Genomic DNA, 20,027 nt, shown 5'->3' with positions numbered 1-20,027 from the left:
CCAGTTAAAAAGGTTCTCTTGCTAGTACAAGCTCCATCTCATTTGATTATTTAGGATTTTTTCCCCAATATGCTTGCATCCATCCTAAGACCTCTGTCTGCCTAGTCATATGCTAAGAAGGGTGAGAGAGAGGGTGAAAAATAGAGAAATGGAAATAGTGCTCCTGACTGACAGTACCATGCAAGCAAAATCTGTAGCTTTAGATCTCTCTTCAGAGGAGCTTTGCTACGGCAATGAGCGTTAACTGCAAAGGAATTTCAAACAGTTTGAGCACTACGACCTGTCAGAAGATGTAAAGGGAATCGTGTTAGGCTTTTTTTTCCCTAGACTTCTAAAACTATTTGAGGAAAGTCAGGCTATTACTGGATGCTGCCCAACTTGAATATCACATTCATGTATGTTAACAGGAACAAAACCTCCGTTCTGGGCAATCAGAACACGTTATCTTGAAAATGGTACAAAAGGACAATGGATTCCACAGGGGGAATTCAGGGTATGCCAAATAAATTCTAAATCTTTCTCACAACATCTTCATAAGACCTCTCATGGCCTTGTCAATTAGGGTTAATGTTTAACAGCTTCTCATTTTATCAGTACTTTCTTTGTGAGCTTTAAAATAAATCCCTAATGCACTGCAGATATAACTTCACTGAAGTTACAGGATTAGTTAAGGCCTGAACCAATGACTTTTTCATTTGGATTCAGTAATTTTAATCCATCCTGGGCAAAATTTTTCTAAAAACCATTCAGAACAATGTCCCCTTTTGTGGGTCCTGTTCAGGTTGGGATTTTTAAAAAGCCTACAGAAGGACAAGCAAAGAAGATTTAAACTTGAGGGGACTGACTGACATAAGCTAACCAATTTGTGGGAATACTAACAGAAAATACTTGTCACCTCAAAGGGTAACCAACTAATGACTGCAGTTGGTTAAAGAATAAATGAAAAATGTGGCTTCCCACCTGTAAGCTGGAACACCTGCACTGCTTACAAAAATTGCTTTCGTTGCTAAACCATCTGCACAATTAAGACGCAATAATTGTGTAATTACCAAAATAACAGCTGATGTCAACGTATATGATGGATTTGTGTAGTCAGCAAGAACGTGGTGCCATAACACATTACCCAGTATGGTTGAAAATGTTTATAAAATAACCATGTAAAGTAGCTAAAGTATAAAATTAATGGTTACAGGGCTGCCTTTTTCAGCCTTTCTTCAAGGGTGCTTTTGTCACTAAACTGTGCTGTCCTATCAAGAACTATTACAGCTAAACTTGGTAAACAAGGAAACGCATTGAAGCTTCTGACAGGAAGCAAATGTTCCTATTCTAGAAGTATGTGATTTCTGTGAAAATAAATGTAACTACCTGTGAATGTCAGAGTGCTTGACCAACAACTATTCAAATGAAAGTAAAGGTGTTAAAATGATCCTGTCTCATCTCAGCCTGATGCGGCAACTAACATTGTTTGTTACAAGTTTCCCTTCAAGTCGTCTGACCACCTATTCTATTTCTTTAAGTCCCTCCATACTTCAAGTTTTAGGACCAGGATTTAAACTTTACAACTTTACCCAGATTCAAACATCCACTCCCAGCTCTCTAGCCACTTCTTTCTAATCCCACTTCATTCACAGAGAATTAACCATGTCAAAAAACCTCCACGTGAGTGGAAGATACAGGCATCCAGAGAGGTATCCAGGAGTTTAATAAAATAAAGTGATCTGAAAATCACAGTTCAAGGAAACCTCATTGAAAAACATCCTGCTGCCACATTTATTTATGCTTATACCTGGGAGTTCTGTAGTTCCAGTGTTTTCAATGAATCTCATTTCCCAGAGTCAATAGCAGGAGAGATCTCAGAGGTTAGTCTGGCTTTAACCCATTCAGAGCCTGTCTAGGACAGACCTGGTAACTGGCACTGCAGAACAGCTGGAGCAGGTCAGAAGTAGTGTGCTGCCTTTGAGAGCAGCCCTTCACAAACAGGCTTCTGGTTTTGATAACATCTAAGGCTTCTCAAGCTTCAGTGTCCAGCTTTGGCTGAAGCACACTGCAGCAATCAGTCTTTGAGATTAGAGACGCACAGACATCACTTTATCCCAAAGGGAAATGTTGTAAGCTTGTGGCCTTGAAGGGATGAATTAATCCAGCTATATTTCAGCCTGCATTTCCAGAAAACATTTCAGACATGATGGTAGGGCTGCTACACTATCTGTCTTCTCCTTGGGGCCTATCCTCCACAGGCCAAGAATCACTACCCTAATCTATTTAGAGTGGCAGATTCAAGCTGACAGCTGACATAAACACAACAGAAAAGTATCAGGAAAAGAATTAGTGTACCTGTGAGCCATCTAGGGCTTGTAGTGACATGGCTTCATCACCCAACCTCCAGTAGGAGCACACCTGCAGGTCTGAAATAGTTTCCAGCAAAGGACTGTTTAAGGTCTCTGGCAACAACAAGCTTAAGAGCCCAGACAACAGACCAGTTGCTCCAAACACAATATAAGGCAGAGACCACTGAACAGATTTCTGGAAAAAATAACACAGTTAGGTTGAGATTGGTTCCTTGTAGTTCATATTGCATATTAAAGGATTTAGCCTTTACAACCATTCCCTCTGGCAGTGTTTGTGTTCCTATTCAGCACAAAAGTCACCAATCCTTCTGCCATGGGTTTTTTTGTTTGGTTGGTTGGGTTTTTTACCAGTATTGCCAACTGTACCTTGTCAATACTATTAGAACCCCATAGATTTTGTAATGAACTTTAAAAGAAACACCTGCTGAATCTGAACTCAATTCTTGCCTCTAATCTATGTACTTTTAAACAAATGTAACATTCCTCTGTAGAAGGGAATAGATAACCCAGAAACACAAACATGCTCCTTGGAGATCTCTTGTGGTCATCTAGGCCAACCACCTAGTCTAAGCACAATTACAGCCTCAATCAGATAAGGTCAATCACTGCTTCACATAATCAAACAGCAAAAAATCTCCAAGGATGGAGATTTCCCCTCCAAGTAATTGTTCCAGGCTGCATTAAGCCTCTCAAAAACACTATTTTCCAAATTTCTTTGGAAGCCAAAACTTGTGATAAACATACGCTAACAATGTGGGATACTGTCAAAAGCCTTCCCTGCTCTCCTCCCTTTCCCCATCCATACTGCCCTCCATGATGAAATGGCTGACTATCAAATCAAGCTGGCTGAGAAGGAATTGTCCTTAATAAATCCATGTCCACTGATCCCAATTACCTTCCTTGCCTTCACATGCTTATAAACAGATTCTGGGAGGTCATGTCTCAGTCCTCCCACAGACTGAGTTAGAGGTGCTCAGCCTGTCACACCTGGGTTCCACTTTCTGATACTGAAGACACACACAGGATGAGCCTTTCTCCTCCCACAGCACCAGTGATCCTTCACTACAATAGTGGTTTACTACAGATGATGAAAACACTTGCTGCACCATCACAACCATTCTCATGGAATCCTACCCCATGGAACGGAAAGCTTTCAGCTCTAAGTGTTCTTGAACCTATTGCTCCTCCTACTGTTTGCTGGCCTTCTGCTTCCTCAACTGTGCTGACAGGCAGAGTCTTGGAGAGAAGCTTTGTCTATCAAGACTGTAGCACAAGTATTTCAGCTTATTCCATGTCACCCACCAACAGGAAGCCCCTCCCATTCATCCACAGACATATTTTTCTTTAGCTGACAGAATCCCTACTTATGCTCCTGGCTAGTTTTAGCTTCACTGAGTTTTGGCATTCCTGGCATCACCTGTAACAGCCCAAGCAATGTTTACACTTCTCTTTTGATGCTTGTCCCTGTTTTCACAGTAAAGAAGGCTCATTTTAAAACAGGGAAAGAGTTTGGCTGTTTGTTTCAAAAACTCACATCATAGAGAGCAATTCTAAATTCATGAAAATAACTGGCTGTGATCAATTAAAAGAGCAACATTTCATCTCTCATCTCAGCAGTTAACTTCTCCTATTTTTACTATTATGAGATCTCCAGGCAAAAGACACTGAAATTTCTTTAAAATACCGGAAAAAATGGTGAAACACAAAAATTACTGATTATTTTTTCAAATCAGGGTTCATTTGTTATGCAACCAGAGCTACTTTCATTTTCATGGAACCCCTTCAAACATTATGATCCAAGATTTGGGTCTCATGCAGTATCAAATCTCTGGCAGACACAATATAATGAATGCCCCAACTGCTACATAAAAGCTGCCTATTAAATCCACCTGGTAGACTGGCAGCACTCTTGGCTTTGCCTGTTGCTCCCCAGAGGTGTTCACACTCTCACCTGCCCAGTGCTTCGTTCTGCAGATTAAAAGGCTCTCTGTGCTCACCTGCCCTTTTGCTAGCCTTCTGCCTCACATGTAAAATGGCAAATGGCAGAGAGGAATATTAACTGAAATGAGATCTGTCACATTAAAGGAATTGCCATGGGGCCTCAGCAAACAGCTGGGAAAAACTGGCACACTTTTTCCTGCATACACATAACACACTAAGCACAGGAAAATAATGGTATCATCCCCATGTTTTGTTCTTTAGAATCTTTCTTTGCCTTGCCAGTGTATCAGACCTCCACATCACCTTCATTTACTGAAAGGTAAACTGCTTTGCTGATATTTATAACCCATGGATATTTAATGAAGTGTACTGACATTAACTTTTTCTCAAAAATATGAGTTATTTAGAGCCCATATGCCTAATTTTGATGTAGTAGTTCTTTTAACCACATGGGTGTTTTGCTATTGCTTGTGCAGGGTTTAAAATTTGGTATCACCATCTTGGTGATTTGAAATAATTATATTTTAAGGTCCACTAGATAGGTCCCAAAATTCCTACAAAGCTAAAATACATTCTAAATTAAATTATGCTGAGGTTCTGTCTAATCACACAGAAGATACTGCAATTCTTTTGGCCTACCATAATACTGTTAAGACAGGCAATTTATGTATCTTAATTTATAAATGAAATTTATCCCAAACATTCCTATCTCTGCAAGCCTCTGATACACCAGAACCACAAAACAAGAATATATGTAACAGAAGTTCAGACAAACCAATGAAGGGACAAAAGGCGCAATGATGCCACCAACACGGGAAAACATGGAGCAGGCACCCATTCCAACATTCCTATGAAAAAAAACCAAAAAGAATTAATCTTTTGAAAAGTGTTACTGAGCAAGGAAAAAGATTCATCAGTCATTATCCTGAGCACATTAATTGGCAAAGGAAAGTCAAATGTAACTGAAAGCATCTCAAGACAGGAATGAAATGTGGTTTTTGTGATTAAAATGAAGCAAAACCCCCCTTTAGATTCAGAATTTTTACATACATACATAGGCAAAACAAGTATGATTTCAGTTCATGCATTTGGCCTGTGTCTAACACTCTGGCTGAGTTCATTTATTCAAATCCTACTTATCATCAGATTTACCCACTGATGAAAAACACCCCAGTATGGTTTCACTGGTGGCTGACCACCATATGCACCTCTGTGGCAGAAGCTCCTGTCTTCCCTGCCCGCAGAAGCAGGGCGTGCTTCTGCCCCTACTGCTGCTCACACACAGCCTGAGAAGCATCAAGTTACTTCAACAAAGTTTATTAACCAGCCATCTTCAATGCTCCTGGTTAAGCATGTATGATGACAGAGTTGTCTGGTTTTATAAAGCACTCATTAAAAGAAATATCTGCAGTGCTACAGTTATCCTCATTAGCAGAAGGGGAGTTGTGAGCAGGCCAAGCAGATAAGGGTCTATTTTACTGTTACATAAAAATACAGTAAGTCTGAAGAGCACACTGCAAACTTGATGGAAGAGGGAGTGAGAAGATGACAAGGGAAGAAATTTCAGATGTAAAACTACATCTAACCTTATATGTAACTGAAAAAATCAAATTAAAAACTATAGTTAATAGAAAAAAAAAAAAAGAGAAATAAAAATGATCATGTAAGAGAACCAGAAAAATGAAGACTTAAAATTAACTTCTGTTACCTTATGACTGTGGGATAAAGTTCTGATGTGTAGATGTAGACAATATTAAAAGCAGCACTGATTGTCAGTTTTCCCAGCAAGGACAGAGAGCGACTGTTCACCACTGCAAACACTCCAGTATCTGAGAGAGAAAATGTGACCCTGGTAAGGCTTTTGAGCACTCCAATACACCTCCAAGCATTTCAATCACACAATAGTATGGTGTGAAAAGGAATCTAAAAGCTGAATGTACAACAGTATTTTCAGTCTACCACTAATTAAATACTAAATGAGTTCTATCAGAAAGTTCAAGAAGAGTATAACAGATACCTTTTCCAAAAGTGAGTACATTTTTTTTTTAACAAGAGACGTATTCATTGTCATCTCTATAGCATGACAATATTCTTCTATTATTAATTCTTTGAAAGGAAGATGCTGCGAAGAACCATACTAAATTCCCATGCAGCTTAGTTTATCAGAACAGCCAGTGCTTATCTGCTTTTAACAGGCAAATCAGAGCTCATGCCCAGTGAAGACAGGTGCTTGCTTCAGGCCAGTGAGCCCTTTCACTTCCCCAAGCACTTCACCCTTGCCTGATTTGGGCAGTTCAGTACACAGCTGATTTCCTGGGGTCTCATGGTTCTGTCCTCTCTTTTCACATCTTATGTTTGGAATGACATGAAAAAAATACTTGGTGACTGGTACCAGGCAAAGCAGAATATTTCAAAGTGTCCATGCTGGAAAAATTCTGAAAACTTAAGTTGCATCCCTTTTAAAAACCTTTACCTATGAGACCCACTGCCATCTAGGGCAAATTCTGTACTCTGTCATAGATGTTTTATTTCTTGAATCACTCTTCAAGCATTTGAAACATTCTCTTACTTTATGAAAGGTAATATACATCCATAGATCTTACAAGCAAGGTGAATTTATCTATCTGGTTTTAACAAGAAAAATTGCTACATAATCTGAAAATTAACATTAGTGTATCTTCACACAAAAGATGTTTAATTTCACATTTTTTAAAGACTCCCGAATTCAGAAGTTTATCAGAATGCTCTCCTGAGCTGTAAGTTGCGTAGCCACATTACTACTGCCACAACCACACTACTTTTGAATATTACAGAGCAGTGTGGGAAAGATGGGAACTTGCTCCAGCACTCAGTTCTTCACATCTTCTAATACTGATCTTCCACTTGGAAAGCTATATCCAAGTTGCACAGGTACTACTTACACTAACCTGTCATCTAGCTATTGGAGATACCACAAGAACATAATTCATTGGAATTATGTCAAAAACACTGGGAAGGAGCAACTGATGTGAACAGAAGTAAAGGGCAGAATCCAAAGGCAAAAATTCAAATCCAAACCTTACTAACAAGTTTTCTCTAAGGTCTTAGGGAAGTTAATTCTTATTGTTATTTTTCTAATGAGTTGGCTCATTGGAAAAATTAGCTTCTCCAGTGAGACTCACATATGTTATGAGCCTAATCTTCCAGCAGCCATCAAATTGTTATGCTGTAGGATGCTGCTTTGACCAGTTCTTATCACATACTCCAGAAACAAAAAACTACTTACCTCTCTTCTTAGGCAGAAACATGACAATAAGACAGGCCAATCCTCCCAGGAAAAGAAATGCACTCAACGTTCGCTTCCGACCAAACCTGATACACAAAAATAACAAAGGTTTATATTTCTATTCTGCATTAGGTTTGTGGGTTGCAGAGTAATGAATCCTCTGAATTCACACTGACTCTTTCTTTGCAGTTGGGAATTCTGAATTCCATCTTCCACCAACACCTCCTCTCACACCGTTTTTAAACAAGCTTCTGCTGCACACTTAACAAAATGAGTGCCAACTTTATACAGCAACTGGCAATTTCTAGGATTTGGGGTTGCTTCCCGCTGTGTGTGACATTTGTAAACCTCCTCAGGAGACACAGAGCAGAGACTGGGAGGAAATTCTACAAAAACTGAGCGGCATTGGACAATGGCTCTCAGTGTATCATGGTTCAGGAAAAGGCAGAATATCTGCTCTGCTCTCACAGTAGCTCAGAGAGGCACTGCTACTGCAGGAGAGCACAGGACAGCCCGGGCGGAGCGGAGCTGTCTATCTCTATCTCGGGATAGCTCTGTCCCAGCAGGAGGACGGGATCACGGGGCAGCGGTGGGAAGGACGCTCTCTAGTGTCAGCCTGCGGGCAGCGCAGCTTCCTCCCAGCTACATCAACCCCACCCAAGCCACAGGGACGGCTCACCGTGAGCTGTGTGACTGAAAGTAAGTTAAACTGCTATTTGAAACAGACATAAATCAATGGCACTTGCACATCGAAGTGTAAATCCCACACAACAGATACAAGCTAGGAAGTGTGATACACAGAAAACCTATATTTGAGAAAAGTTATAAGGGAGTCCTGAATAGGTTAATAAATTCCATACTTACCATTTTTGGTTAATCAAGTAAATACAGATTGGGTATGCTGGGATTTCTATTAAGCCTGACAGGGCTAAATTGGCATAAATATTTCCTCCTAAGTCACCCACATTAAGGGTAAGACCATAGTAAACCAAGCTGCACACAAACCTGCAAAAGACAGGAGAAAAAAAAAGTGAAATCAGAGCTGACACTTTGCCTGCCAAATTGAAGCACTGGTCTAGCACAATACAATATAAACTATATCTAGTGTTTCAGCAGATAGGTCTAAAATGTTTCCCTTTAAGTGTATAATGCCTTCTAGGCAAATAAACCATTTTGTCCCAGCAAAGACCCAACTCCTGACTTACTGCTGAGTAAAACTTAAAACTACACTCACGAACAACATGCATAAACCAGTATAAAGTAAAAATACAATCATGACTATATTTATTATTTAACTTCTTATCCCTTTTGTTTTTATCAGGTTACACTTTCATCCACACTTTTTCCAATTGTGTCTAAACCAAATTTCTCAAGCAGTTCAAACAACACTTGAACCTTTTTTTAATTTCTACACCCCGGTCCCATTTTATTCATTCATTCTCCAAATCTGTTAACTTTTCTTTTCTAATCCTATTGTCATGTTAATCCCTGTAAAAGGGAGTTGTCTTTACAGAGAGGAAAGAAACTGGTCATGAATTCATTCTGCAGCAAATCAGCAATTCTCATTTAAGGAACAGAACAATCAACTATTTATTCTGCAGTAAGCACTTTGAAAAGCAACATGAAAACAGCGCAGTGCTGTATGCTGGCAAAACCATTTGTTTTATTCTTAATCGATACATCTTTCCCAAATATATGCACTATAAAAGCAACTATATGAGCAGTCATGCCCAAAGACCTGCATACTATGTCACACATAAGGTTTTTATAAAGAAGCAGCAAAAGACCTCAGAGCTGCCAAGATATCTGAAAAAAAAAAAACAACCCAAAAACCAACAGGGAGTTTTGGAGTTGAATTTCTGCTAGTAACTGGAAGGACCATCACGGGCTCCTGCTCCTCACTGCAGCAACAGCAAGCACTTTCTCTTAAGAACTGTTGCCTGCAATGTCTGCTCATTAGACAAGGTAGGCCACCCACCTGCTAATGGGCTCCTTAGACACAAAACAAGAAATAATCCATGAGAAGAGATACTGACAGCTCTGGGCCTAAAGGAGGATGCTGTGACTAATCTCAGCAGCCTTGTGGGTCAGAACAGAAGGGGCAGTTCTCAACTATTTTGAGACTCAAAACACAAGACAGAAATGCAGAGATAAAACACCTCAGAACTGGACTGTAAAAATGGCTTTGTGCTAGCAAGGTACTAAGGAAATACTCTAATAGATACTTAAATACTATAAAGGATCCTTTTTAGGTACAGTGTCCCTAACAATCTGTAGGATGAGGCAATTGCCAGCACCACATCCTCTCAAAGACTTAAAGCGGTCGCAGCAGCACAGCTGGGCCTACAAAGCATTCCCAGTACCAGGTGAACATCATGATCAAGGTGCGTCCCAGGAGAATCCTGTATCGGAACAGGTCCAGAAAGCTGCCAGCCTCTCTGGAGCTCCTCTCTGCTGGCAGTTTTAATGAAAAAGTGCATTTCTGCTTGCGGTTCCTCTTTGCAATGAGGTAGAGGGCATCTTCCGCCTCGTTCAGACGGCCCTGGGAATAGAGCCAGCGGGGGGACTCGGGAATGAATCTGAAACACACACGCACACAGACGCCTTTAGGGGTTTTCTTCTCCATGAGGCTAGACTTGTCTAAAGGAATAAGGCTGAAATGCACTTCAGTATGATAAAGAGTTTTCAAACAACCCTTCAGGTATAAAATTCATGTACTGAAAAAGAAACAAAGCATGTTGAAAGGAAATGTAAGCCGTATATAATTTAGATACCAAAAAATTACACTGACTGCATACATATATACACACATAGAACGACACTACAAGTATGATTTTATACATATATATATATATATATATATACATACACACACACATGTACACACAAGTTCGATTAGGATCCTGTCTTTGGAGAATTCAGAATTAAGGAGGCACACATTACAACAAGTAACACAAGATGCTTTTGTAAGACCCACTAGTTCCGTTTCTCATTTTCCACAAGACCAACTTCCACTTCCCAGTTTTCAGCTTTTTACCAAATTCTCTCCTGTAGACAAGAAGCCAGAAACTGTGCAAAGGTCATGCTCCTTGTGTGCACTCTTCACTTGACAGGTCTGTAACTCCAACAATATCTACTACACACATCTTCTATTATTTTGAGGCTTCCAGAACTAATTTAAACTTTAGCCTTTGGCCAGAAGCTTTTTAAGATTTTTGCCTCAGACCAAAAATTTTATTTTTCCTGTAAGTTTAAAATAATATGATTTTGTGTTTTCACCAAAAAAAAGAGCTTAGAAAGGAACATATTTTCTTCCTCAGGATAAAAATCTGATAGTATTTTCTACATTGAGTAATTTTTAAGCAATGCGGCAGGGAGGCAGTGTGAAATTTGGAATTAAAAAAACCCTCTTCTTACAGGAAAGACAGGCTTCTGAGGACAGCTCTGGAGTCACCAGCATAACTCACTTCAAAAAATTGTACATATCAATCTGAAAGTTAATTTTTTTTCCAAAAGTGCCTATCACCACAAGGTTTTGAAATATCCAAAGTGTCATCTCTGCCTTTCACCTCATAAACAGCCTCAACCCTTTCCTGAGTTCTGATGCTTCCACTGAAAGGGTTGTGCGGATTTTTTGATGAGCAAAAGTTTGATTCAAAGAGTTACTGAAGTAAAATAGATGTTGGAAAAGACCTCAAGTGTAAACAGCAGCTAAAGTAATTTTGCTCTTTTAGTTACTGAGATTTAGATGTCAGAAAGCAAATAAGAAAAGAAGACCACACTGGATCACAGAGCTTTCACGGTTGAAATTCACAAATCCCCTACTATCTCCAAAATGGTCATATTTGAAAAATTAAAGGCAGCTGCCCATTTTTTCTTTTGCATGCTACTTTTAAGACTGGACAGGCAAGCAATTTTGATGCTGTTCCCTCTGTGTAAACACAGGAGAAGCATCATGTTCTCACATAAAGATGAAATCATTCCTGTATCTTTTATCATGTATTCATAGTGCCCCGTAGCACACCAGTTTAGGTCATCTACAGCACACCAGCTAAAGAACAGGACGTGCTTCTCTTCCTCCCTAGAGGCTGTTCCCATCTACAGAATACTGCACACACAGTACAGTGTAGACTTACAGGCTCAGATATTGCAGCACCACTATTTGAAGAAACCACATACCATGTGGGGAGGAGGGGATGTGTACAAGTTGAGAGAAATACCTTATTTACATCATTTCATGCCATCCTAGAGAGGCAACTTGACTTAATAGTTTGGGTACTCTGATTTTTTTTTTTTTGACATCTTTCTTTATGAAACTCAGTTTCAACAACTTACAGAGAGAAGAGAAAGACGACTGCTCCTTCCAGATTAACCACAACAGCCAGAGTCCTCCAGGAACGAACGAAATACCCTAATAAAGCATACTGGGCAATTCCAACAGCAAAGAACAAGCCACCAATAGAACCTAACACACAAGTAAAAACAAAACAAAATATCATCACACTAGTAAATCTCAACAAATGGGATCAGACAAGAACTAACTCTTTACTAGTAAAAATTCATTCAGCAATTCAGGCAAAACTACAATTCTTTGACCAAAGAACACCCTGGCCTTCATTCATGCAGAGCAGAAGTATTACATCTAATTACAAAGATCAATAAAAGCCCCTTCTACATCCTCCACACCCAACAAAGACTTGTGAAAAATGAAGTCATCTAATTCCAAATATAAGTATGTGTATGTATGCAGCATAAGTATGCAACTTTCTATGTGTAAAACAATTACTAAAAAACATTGAAAACCTGGTAGTTTTAGGAATATGCAGCATTCGTTTACAGCTTCCATTATTTATAAGACACTCTATTTTAAAACAGGTTCAGCATAGCACTTTTTGGGTTTTGTAAGTCAGGCCCTGGAGCTCTAGTGATGCCTTAGGTTTTAGCTTTCATATTTTTCTGATTCTGTATTGCTTTAGTGTGTAGCATTCTGAACTCCATATTAAGGAATGGTAAGCTCTCTTCACAGAATAGCTAGACCAAACAATTCTTTTGCTATCTTGGGACCAAGGACCACTGATCCAAATTTCAGGCCCAAGAGCATAAACAACAGTGGACTGAAAAGAGAAAAACAAGATGGGACTTATAACCTAAAGCTATAATTGGACAATGCACTCCAATATGCAAATGGATCAGAACTTATAAAAGTGAGAGACCCCGTGACCGATCATCCATTTTTGTGACCATTTTGGTTCATCTTGGGTGTAGCCCTGGCTGGGTTCTTGTACTGCCCAAGGTGCATCTATTGAGGCCTTTTAATAAACACCTACTTTATTCTTTAACTCCATCTAGCCTCTGCTCTAGATCAGCCTTCACAAGGCATCAGTAGCAGTACAGGTTACACTCATTTCTGAAGGACAGGTCCAACACTAGCAAATCAAGACAGTTAAGGGGGTCTGTATCTTCTAAATTCTAAGGGCAATTACTACATGGTACAACTTTTTAAAATAACATATAAGCAACAGTTTTCTCATCCTCCTATGACATAAGAACACTTCTGATTTCTTTTTAAGAACTGTCAGGAAGGAAAGAATTTATATTTAGTGTACAAACACTTGGCTGTGTTTAGCAGAGTCCAACATTCTGATTAGTAGAGTTCAGTTGTGACAAACCTTGGATGAGTATTTAGCTAGTAACATTCATGGGAGAGGTTTCAGCTGCATCTTTGTCAACTTGAGTGATGCAGAGATCTGAATGGCCCCAAGTCATCTGCCCTACTTGAACAAGGTTCATATTAAATAAGCAGAGTTCAAAGGCTGTGATCACAGATATGCTCAAGCAGAGCTAAATTTGCAACTGCTTTGTGTGCCTCAAGTGGTGTGTGAGATTGAAAACTATGAATTCTGACAATAAAGGCAGTTTACCTGCTAATGCCCAGTAGGCTGTACCCACACACTCATTGAGCAGAACAAAGGCTACCAGGGACATCCCACCATTCATCATCCCTACCAAGAATCGGGAAACGGCAAAGAACTCATACGAGGGTGAGAATCCGTTTGCAATGGCAAACAAGATGTCAAGTGCAAAACCTGGAAAACAAAGCAAAAAGTTTCATGTTAGAAGGGTACCTAAATAAACAGAAGCAGTTACTGGTATCTTTACTTGATGCCCAGTGGCATCTGTCCTGAGCCATCACAGTAAACACCACCACCACAAGTTTGGAAAGAAATTTAAATACCTAGAGTCAATATCCAAAAGGAGGGGACACAGAAGGAGTGCTTTTCTGATACACAGTTTGCAGTTTGAACCTTTAAATTCAGTTCATAGCACACAGTTTTTTTATACAGCCAGAACCACTGTCTGACTCCTGTTAAATATGGCTTTAAATTTATCTCTAATACAGAAGCCATAGGTTAAGTATATAACCAAATATCCCCCTCATTTTTAGAGAGCCGTGTATAGAAACCAGAGAAGAGAAACATTGCCAGGGAACAATACATGATGGGTTTGCAGAGAGCAGGCCCACCTTTTTGTGCTTTGAATGAGTGCTGTTCCTTCAAAGAAAAACAAAAAGCATAAAACATTTATTTAAACTTTACGTGCTCATGCATTGACACAACTTTATACATACACAAAACATGCAGTTTTAAATGCTGTTTCATCCGGGGACAGTTAGAAAGCTTATGAGCTTCAAAACAGTATGAGGATCACAAATATATAAAAATTAAATCATGCAGACAGGGGACAAAACATGCAACAAATTCCTAACAGGTTATACAGGTAAGAATGCTGTTATAAAACTACTAAACATACTAATTGCAACTTGTAGAGATCCCATGAGCACAACATTGCACGAGTGAAAGCCTTTTACGGCGTGATGCACAAACCCAGAACACCTCGCAGAAATCCAAATGGTGACTGAACAGTGAAATACTGATTTGTCATCTCATCTTCTATGATACAAGTATATTGGAATGCCAAAACAAAGCCACAGCACATGATTTTCAGCTGCATATCAAGCTCTCAGCAGAAACTGGGCTGCTGATCTTCAGGGACACGACACCTTCATGCCATTCATGCTGTCGAGGGGTTACCTGTGAGATAGACTTTCTTCCTCCCGAAGCGATCGGACAGCTGCCCAAAGGAGATGGCTCCAACAAACACACCGCTGAAGTAGAAAGAACTGGCAGCACTGACTTTGTACGATGCATTGCCAATTAAAAACCACTGGATGGAGGGGGAGGAAAAACCAGAAACAACAAACCAGCAAAAAGGCAAATTAATCAGAATCTGAACAGTTCACCAACAGCTAATAGCTGGAGGGGATGTTACAAATTTTAAAGAAGATCAAACTCTTCATAAATCTCCTAAGCATCATATTCAGTAAATCACCAGTCCCCACTGCTGTCTCCCAAACTCCTTGCAGGATACTAACAATTGCAGTTCCCCCAGACCAAATGCAGTCTTTGGTTCTGAAATCAAGAACAGATTCCTCACAATACTCTAATTTTCACAGCTTTCTTCCACTTTCCTCCTTCTTCTTTTACATAAAGCTGTTTACCTAAACCGATTCAGATCTACCTATTGACATGTGTCACTGCAGTGTGTAGAACACACATCCTGAAAAAATAGTTGTGGTTTATGTCTGAAGATACTCCTGCACATGCTCCTCTTTATGAACTGTCTTGTCCCTGAGCAATACTTTGGTAGCAGGCTAGTCAGGTTTTCTGCACACACTCATCTTTTTTACAGCGTACTTCATCACTTCTAGTTCTCTTCAATTCCAATACAAATACATCTTGAAATGTTTGATTCTTAGAGACTTAAAGTCTCAAGTTGAACCTGGCAAAATTTTTTGGCCCACAGAAGTGCAGAATGAAAATACGCCATGCTCTCAATGTACAAAAGTTATTTTCTTTTGTATTCTAAACACTCCACATCTTCTGTTCTTTTCTTTTACTATTCCTCCTGCACCTTGAGATAATGTTTCCTTTTAGTGACAACCAACTCTTCTTCCTGTGCTGGTAAGCTGGTGATTATGTCATTATCCCTGCAATAACTCTCTAATCTTCTCCTCATAATCTCCTCTTCCTCTACCAAAATCTCATTAAATATCCTCTCTAGCAAAGCTTATATTATTTCAAAGCTCAGTTATAAACTACCTCATCATGAGAACAGAGCCATGCAATTAAACCTCACAAAGATTAGGATGCTAACAAAACATCATTCATAAGCTCCAAGAAAATAACTTGCTTACTTTCTCTATCTGCTTCATTTTGAATTGTTACTTTAACAGGAAGGTAGTTACTGATAATAGTAGGAAATGCATCCATAAAGTGTCAAGACTGACAAAATTCAACTGAAACCAACCATATGACCATAAATCAGCTTTTGAAACTTCTGCAGACTTCAAAAACAATTGCCAGAAAAATGCATTTGTAAAACAATTGCATATGAGATTAATTTTATCCTGGAATAACATGGTCAGTTTGTTTTATAACAGCTACAAGAATCATGCTGTAAATTTTGGCATAAAAATTAAAAAAGCTGCCAATATGAAAAATGTTGACGTGAGACACTTTCTGAATCATTCAGGGATTAAGGGATAATTTGGTTGTAAAGCAAAATTTCTTCTCAAGATTTATCTCAATGTCTAAGCCCTTTAGAGAGCTCAAGGCTTTTCTACATAAAAACATGCTACATATATGGTTATTCAGAAATCACGCTTTTTACAATCTTTTTCAGTGTAAATTTGTAATGGTCATGCTATCGATGCCACAAGGTTAAGCACTGACACGTCCTCTTTCAATGTAGGAAAAAACTTCTTTACAATCAGTCATGAAATTAGATTAATAATGAATTAGTGGTGAAATATTCTCCAGCTATGTATGTTCTCTCTCAAAATGCTTGTGCTTAGCACATAACCTCCAAATACACCAAATATTTAGCTAAAAATTCATAAAAACTGTACTTTAATAGAGGGAAACAGAAGAGGTATGAAGATTTTATTCAAATGGGCCTCTACTGAAACATATGCTAAAGAACTAGAAAGCAGACTCTACACAAGTTGCCTTGAGGTTGGGGTTTTTTGGTTTTTTTTAGGTTGGGGAGATTTTTAGGGTTTTTTCTTGCTCAAGCAGGCTTTGTTCTTTATCTGCATTTCTTAATTATGCAACCAAAATGTATAAAGATCAGTATAAAAGCTATATCATATGGGAGGCTCTACAAGCATGTCTGACTCGTCAAGTTTAAGAGAGTAAAAGATTCTTGGGCAAGTTAAAAAAAAAAAAAACAAAAAAGAAAAACCCCAGAGAAAATTTAAAAACCTTACTGAGTTTTAAATAATGCTTAAGAAATCCACCATCCATTAAAATTTTAATTTAAATGGTATCATAAGTACTCATATCCTCTTTACTGAGAGAATAAGAAGCAATGCCTTTTGTACACAAAGACTTGGTACTATTCCAAAGCTGGCCATTTTTATTAATATGCTCCTAACCAATAAACTGCTTTACAGGAGTAATTTGGATAGCATTAATATCTCAGGATAATAGCCACAAACTATCAAGTGGTATTACACTTGACTCCACAGTTCAGCTCTACATTCAGGCCTTGTAACCAATGCACTCAGGGCTCTCGTAAAGAGAAATTTGACATTAACAGATACTGACAGACCCAGGAAGGGCAGGTGTTGCACACATCAATGCAGAGTCTGGAATCATTCCTGTAGGGACTATGGCTAGACCATGAAAGAAATCACTTAAAAAACACAGAGGTCGTGCCAACAAAGCCAAAGCCTGTTTTGGAATAGAATGTGAGGGATCTGCTTTGTCCACCTGACTCCCCACTGCCCATGTTCTTGCATGCGGAGCTGCAAAAACTGCAGGAGCCACTTCCTCTCCAGTTCCTCCAGTGCTTGCTAACTGCATGATGGATGCACTACATGCACTGGAGCTCAGCAAGGGCATGGCCAGAAAGAGCTCAGAGTCCATAAAGGATTTTGAGCAAATTAGTAAAATGAATGTCATGATTCCAGCTCAAATGTGGAACCAGGCTGCAGGATGCAAAATGCAACCTCCACACAGAAATGGTGGAAGTTTTGGAGCAGAACACTGATCAAGACCTGCATAGCAACATAAAGCTAGCTTTTGTTGCCAGTAAAGACATGAGCACATTACCTGGGCTCTAGCTGGAGGTAGCACATTTCATTTGCTAATCAAAACATGCATTAGTATGCAAGAAAAAAGCAGTACAAAGAGACCCCTGAAACCATCTCAGTAAGATTTACTACTCACACACGAGACTGCAAAGCACATTTCAGACTCACCTCAGAGACAATGGATGTGAAGTTGCTGCTGAAGTGTACGTGCTTGCGCACCTCGCTGCTGTTGGCAGTCAGAAGCCATTCCCCAAAAGCTCCCTGCTCGCTCACTGAGTGGTTGCCATGGCTCTCATTAGCTGAGAGCCCCTGGAGATCCCACTGGTAGGGAGGAGTTGCACCCACCAATGCGATGAGGATGGCTTCAGTGGCCACATAGAGCTAGTGTGAAAGACAAAAAACATCAGAGATGCTCAGCTTGAATCCACGTAATGTCTCCTCCATAGCTGTGTGAAAAATGCCAATTGCTTGGTTTAAAATTTTAAAAGTTTAATAGTAATAAAATGGTTATAAAAATAGTAATACAATTAGAGTCATAATAATTTGGGCAATTTGATTTAGGACAATATGAGACAATAGAAACAAAGAGTTACAGATGCCCAGGTACCTTTTTCGGGGCAGCATAAGTCTGAAAAGGACACACGTTAACAGAGGATTAACTCTTAAAAGCAACAGCCTGTTGCATATTCATACACTTCATACATGATGCATAAATTCCATCCAAACACAGGATTCTGTCTGGTCATCATGAACTTTTTCCTCATAATCCTAACAGCGTGATCCTGCCCGAGCGAGGCGGGAAGAAGTTCATTTCTCCTGACAATGGAGCAATAAATTCCCTTTCTCTGAAAGACTTAGGTGTCTTGTGACTGTTATCTCAGTGCGAGTCCTTTCTTTAAAAAAAAGTATCCTACATAGCATAGTTTCTATTTTAGCATTTTGTTATAACCTAAAACTGTATTTAATACACTACTTAAGAGCATTAATACAGCATTACTTTCTAACACAACACATATAACATTCATTTTAATATTTGCAAAAAGCCAATCACAAAATATGCATTTGTCACAGCCAGATCGAATCAGTATTAAAAGCATTCCTACTTTTGTATTTGTCTTCTGCCACTATTAGATGTCATGAATAGCCCTTGTCTACCAAACAGCACACACTGAAGAACCACAGCTTTAACACAGTGGTTCTTGCACTTTTTATGTGTGGGATATTTGAGAGAAGTTTCCCTCCTGACACCTTTCCCTCAGTCAGAGAGCCCCAACTCCCACCCACAGCAGGTACAGATCATGGATGGAGGAAAAGCTGTTTGGTGTAGGGTCTCCTCAAGCCAGGTCTTATAGGCTCTTGGAGATTTGTATCACACCTGAGATAGCTCAGCTACCTCACATGGCATAAAATCAGCAGGATGGCTGCTGTGGCTGTGTTGGAAACAGAAAAGTTTTAATGAAAGGCAAAATAACAAAGCTTTTTACAAAGAAAAATTGAGCCAGGACAAGAGGTTCTTGCTCTTGGTAAAACACCTCACAAAAGTGGTAAGTTCCTTTGTTCTCTTCTTTTTCTAGTAAATTACTTAGGCGGGACTTTAGGGCTTCTGTCCAATTTGCTATCCTTAAGTTTGAGGTGAAGTCCCCAAGGTCCTATGAGGTGTCTTTCTACCTAATTGAGGAAAGAAACGTCTGGGCTTTTTTCCTTTTTTAGGAGACAAAGGATAGTTTTGTCACTCCGTCAACAGGGGGCACATTCCTACAGCTACCAGACGTGCTAAGGAGGAGAAACCCGCTATTCTTTAATGCAACGTATTACTCTTCTGTCCTCTCCTTCCACCTGTGCAGTTCACTCCTGTAATTTGGTATTTGGGCTAGATCTCCTCACCATGTTTTTATATCTAATCCTTCCCAGTTTTGACAAAATGAATTTTTTGCTGGCTTTCTAACTTCTGCGGACCTGTTTTACTTTTAGAAGAGACAGGAACAATACACATGCTTTTTTAATATACCTAAATAATAACAGATACACACAAGGTCTAAATAGTGATCAAGTCGCTTTTGTTTAGGAAAGAATAAATAAAACTGTCAGAAACCCAGACATTTCAATTCTGGTCCAGAGCTGGGTTGCTGCTGTTTGCTGAGAAGAATATTCATAGGTCACATTACAACTACAGCTTAAAATCCCATGGTTCGAGACCTGTTTGAATATAGAAGTGGCATAAATTCTGCCAGAGAAGATGGATCATAAAGTCTTCAGAGAGACAAAAGGCATTGTTAGTAACAGCCCCTCTCTCTCCAAATAAAACTGCTTCATCTCA

General features: G+C 39.3%; 1 protein-coding gene across 2 annotated transcripts in view; it reads right to left on the bottom strand.

The window, feature by feature from the left end:
- SLC22A15 (solute carrier family 22 member 15) overlaps nt 1–20,027 on the bottom strand; it is a 40,990-nt gene that overhangs the window by 9,086 nt on the left and 11,877 nt on the right. For both annotated transcript variants that reach the window (XR_010441611.1, XM_064722454.1), the window contains exons 2-11: nt 17,879–18,091; nt 14,646–14,778; nt 13,476–13,640; nt 11,890–12,019; nt 9,918–10,133; nt 8,419–8,559; nt 7,555–7,640; nt 5,998–6,118; nt 5,065–5,137; nt 2,335–2,523 (exon numbers count right to left, since the gene is read on the bottom strand). Coding sequence is in view for 1 of the 2 variants with exons in the window: in XM_064722454.1 (XP_064578524.1) it covers nt 2,335–2,523; nt 5,065–5,137; nt 5,998–6,118; nt 7,555–7,640; nt 8,419–8,559; nt 9,918–10,133; nt 11,890–12,019; nt 13,476–13,640; nt 14,646–14,778; nt 17,879–18,091 (1,467 nt within the window). In the remaining variant the exon portion in view is untranslated. The remainder of the gene's footprint in view (nt 1–2,334; nt 2,524–5,064; nt 5,138–5,997; nt 6,119–7,554; nt 7,641–8,418; nt 8,560–9,917; nt 10,134–11,889; nt 12,020–13,475; nt 13,641–14,645; nt 14,779–17,878; nt 18,092–20,027) is intronic.

This window comes from Zonotrichia leucophrys, chromosome 1 (genome assembly GCF_028769735.1).
Source record: "Zonotrichia leucophrys gambelii isolate GWCS_2022_RI chromosome 1, RI_Zleu_2.0, whole genome shotgun sequence".
NCBI lineage: Eukaryota > Metazoa > Chordata > Aves > Passeriformes > Passerellidae > Zonotrichia > Zonotrichia leucophrys.
The sequence above is the reverse complement of the archived record's forward strand: the minus strand, read 5'-3'. Positions and strand labels throughout refer to the sequence as shown.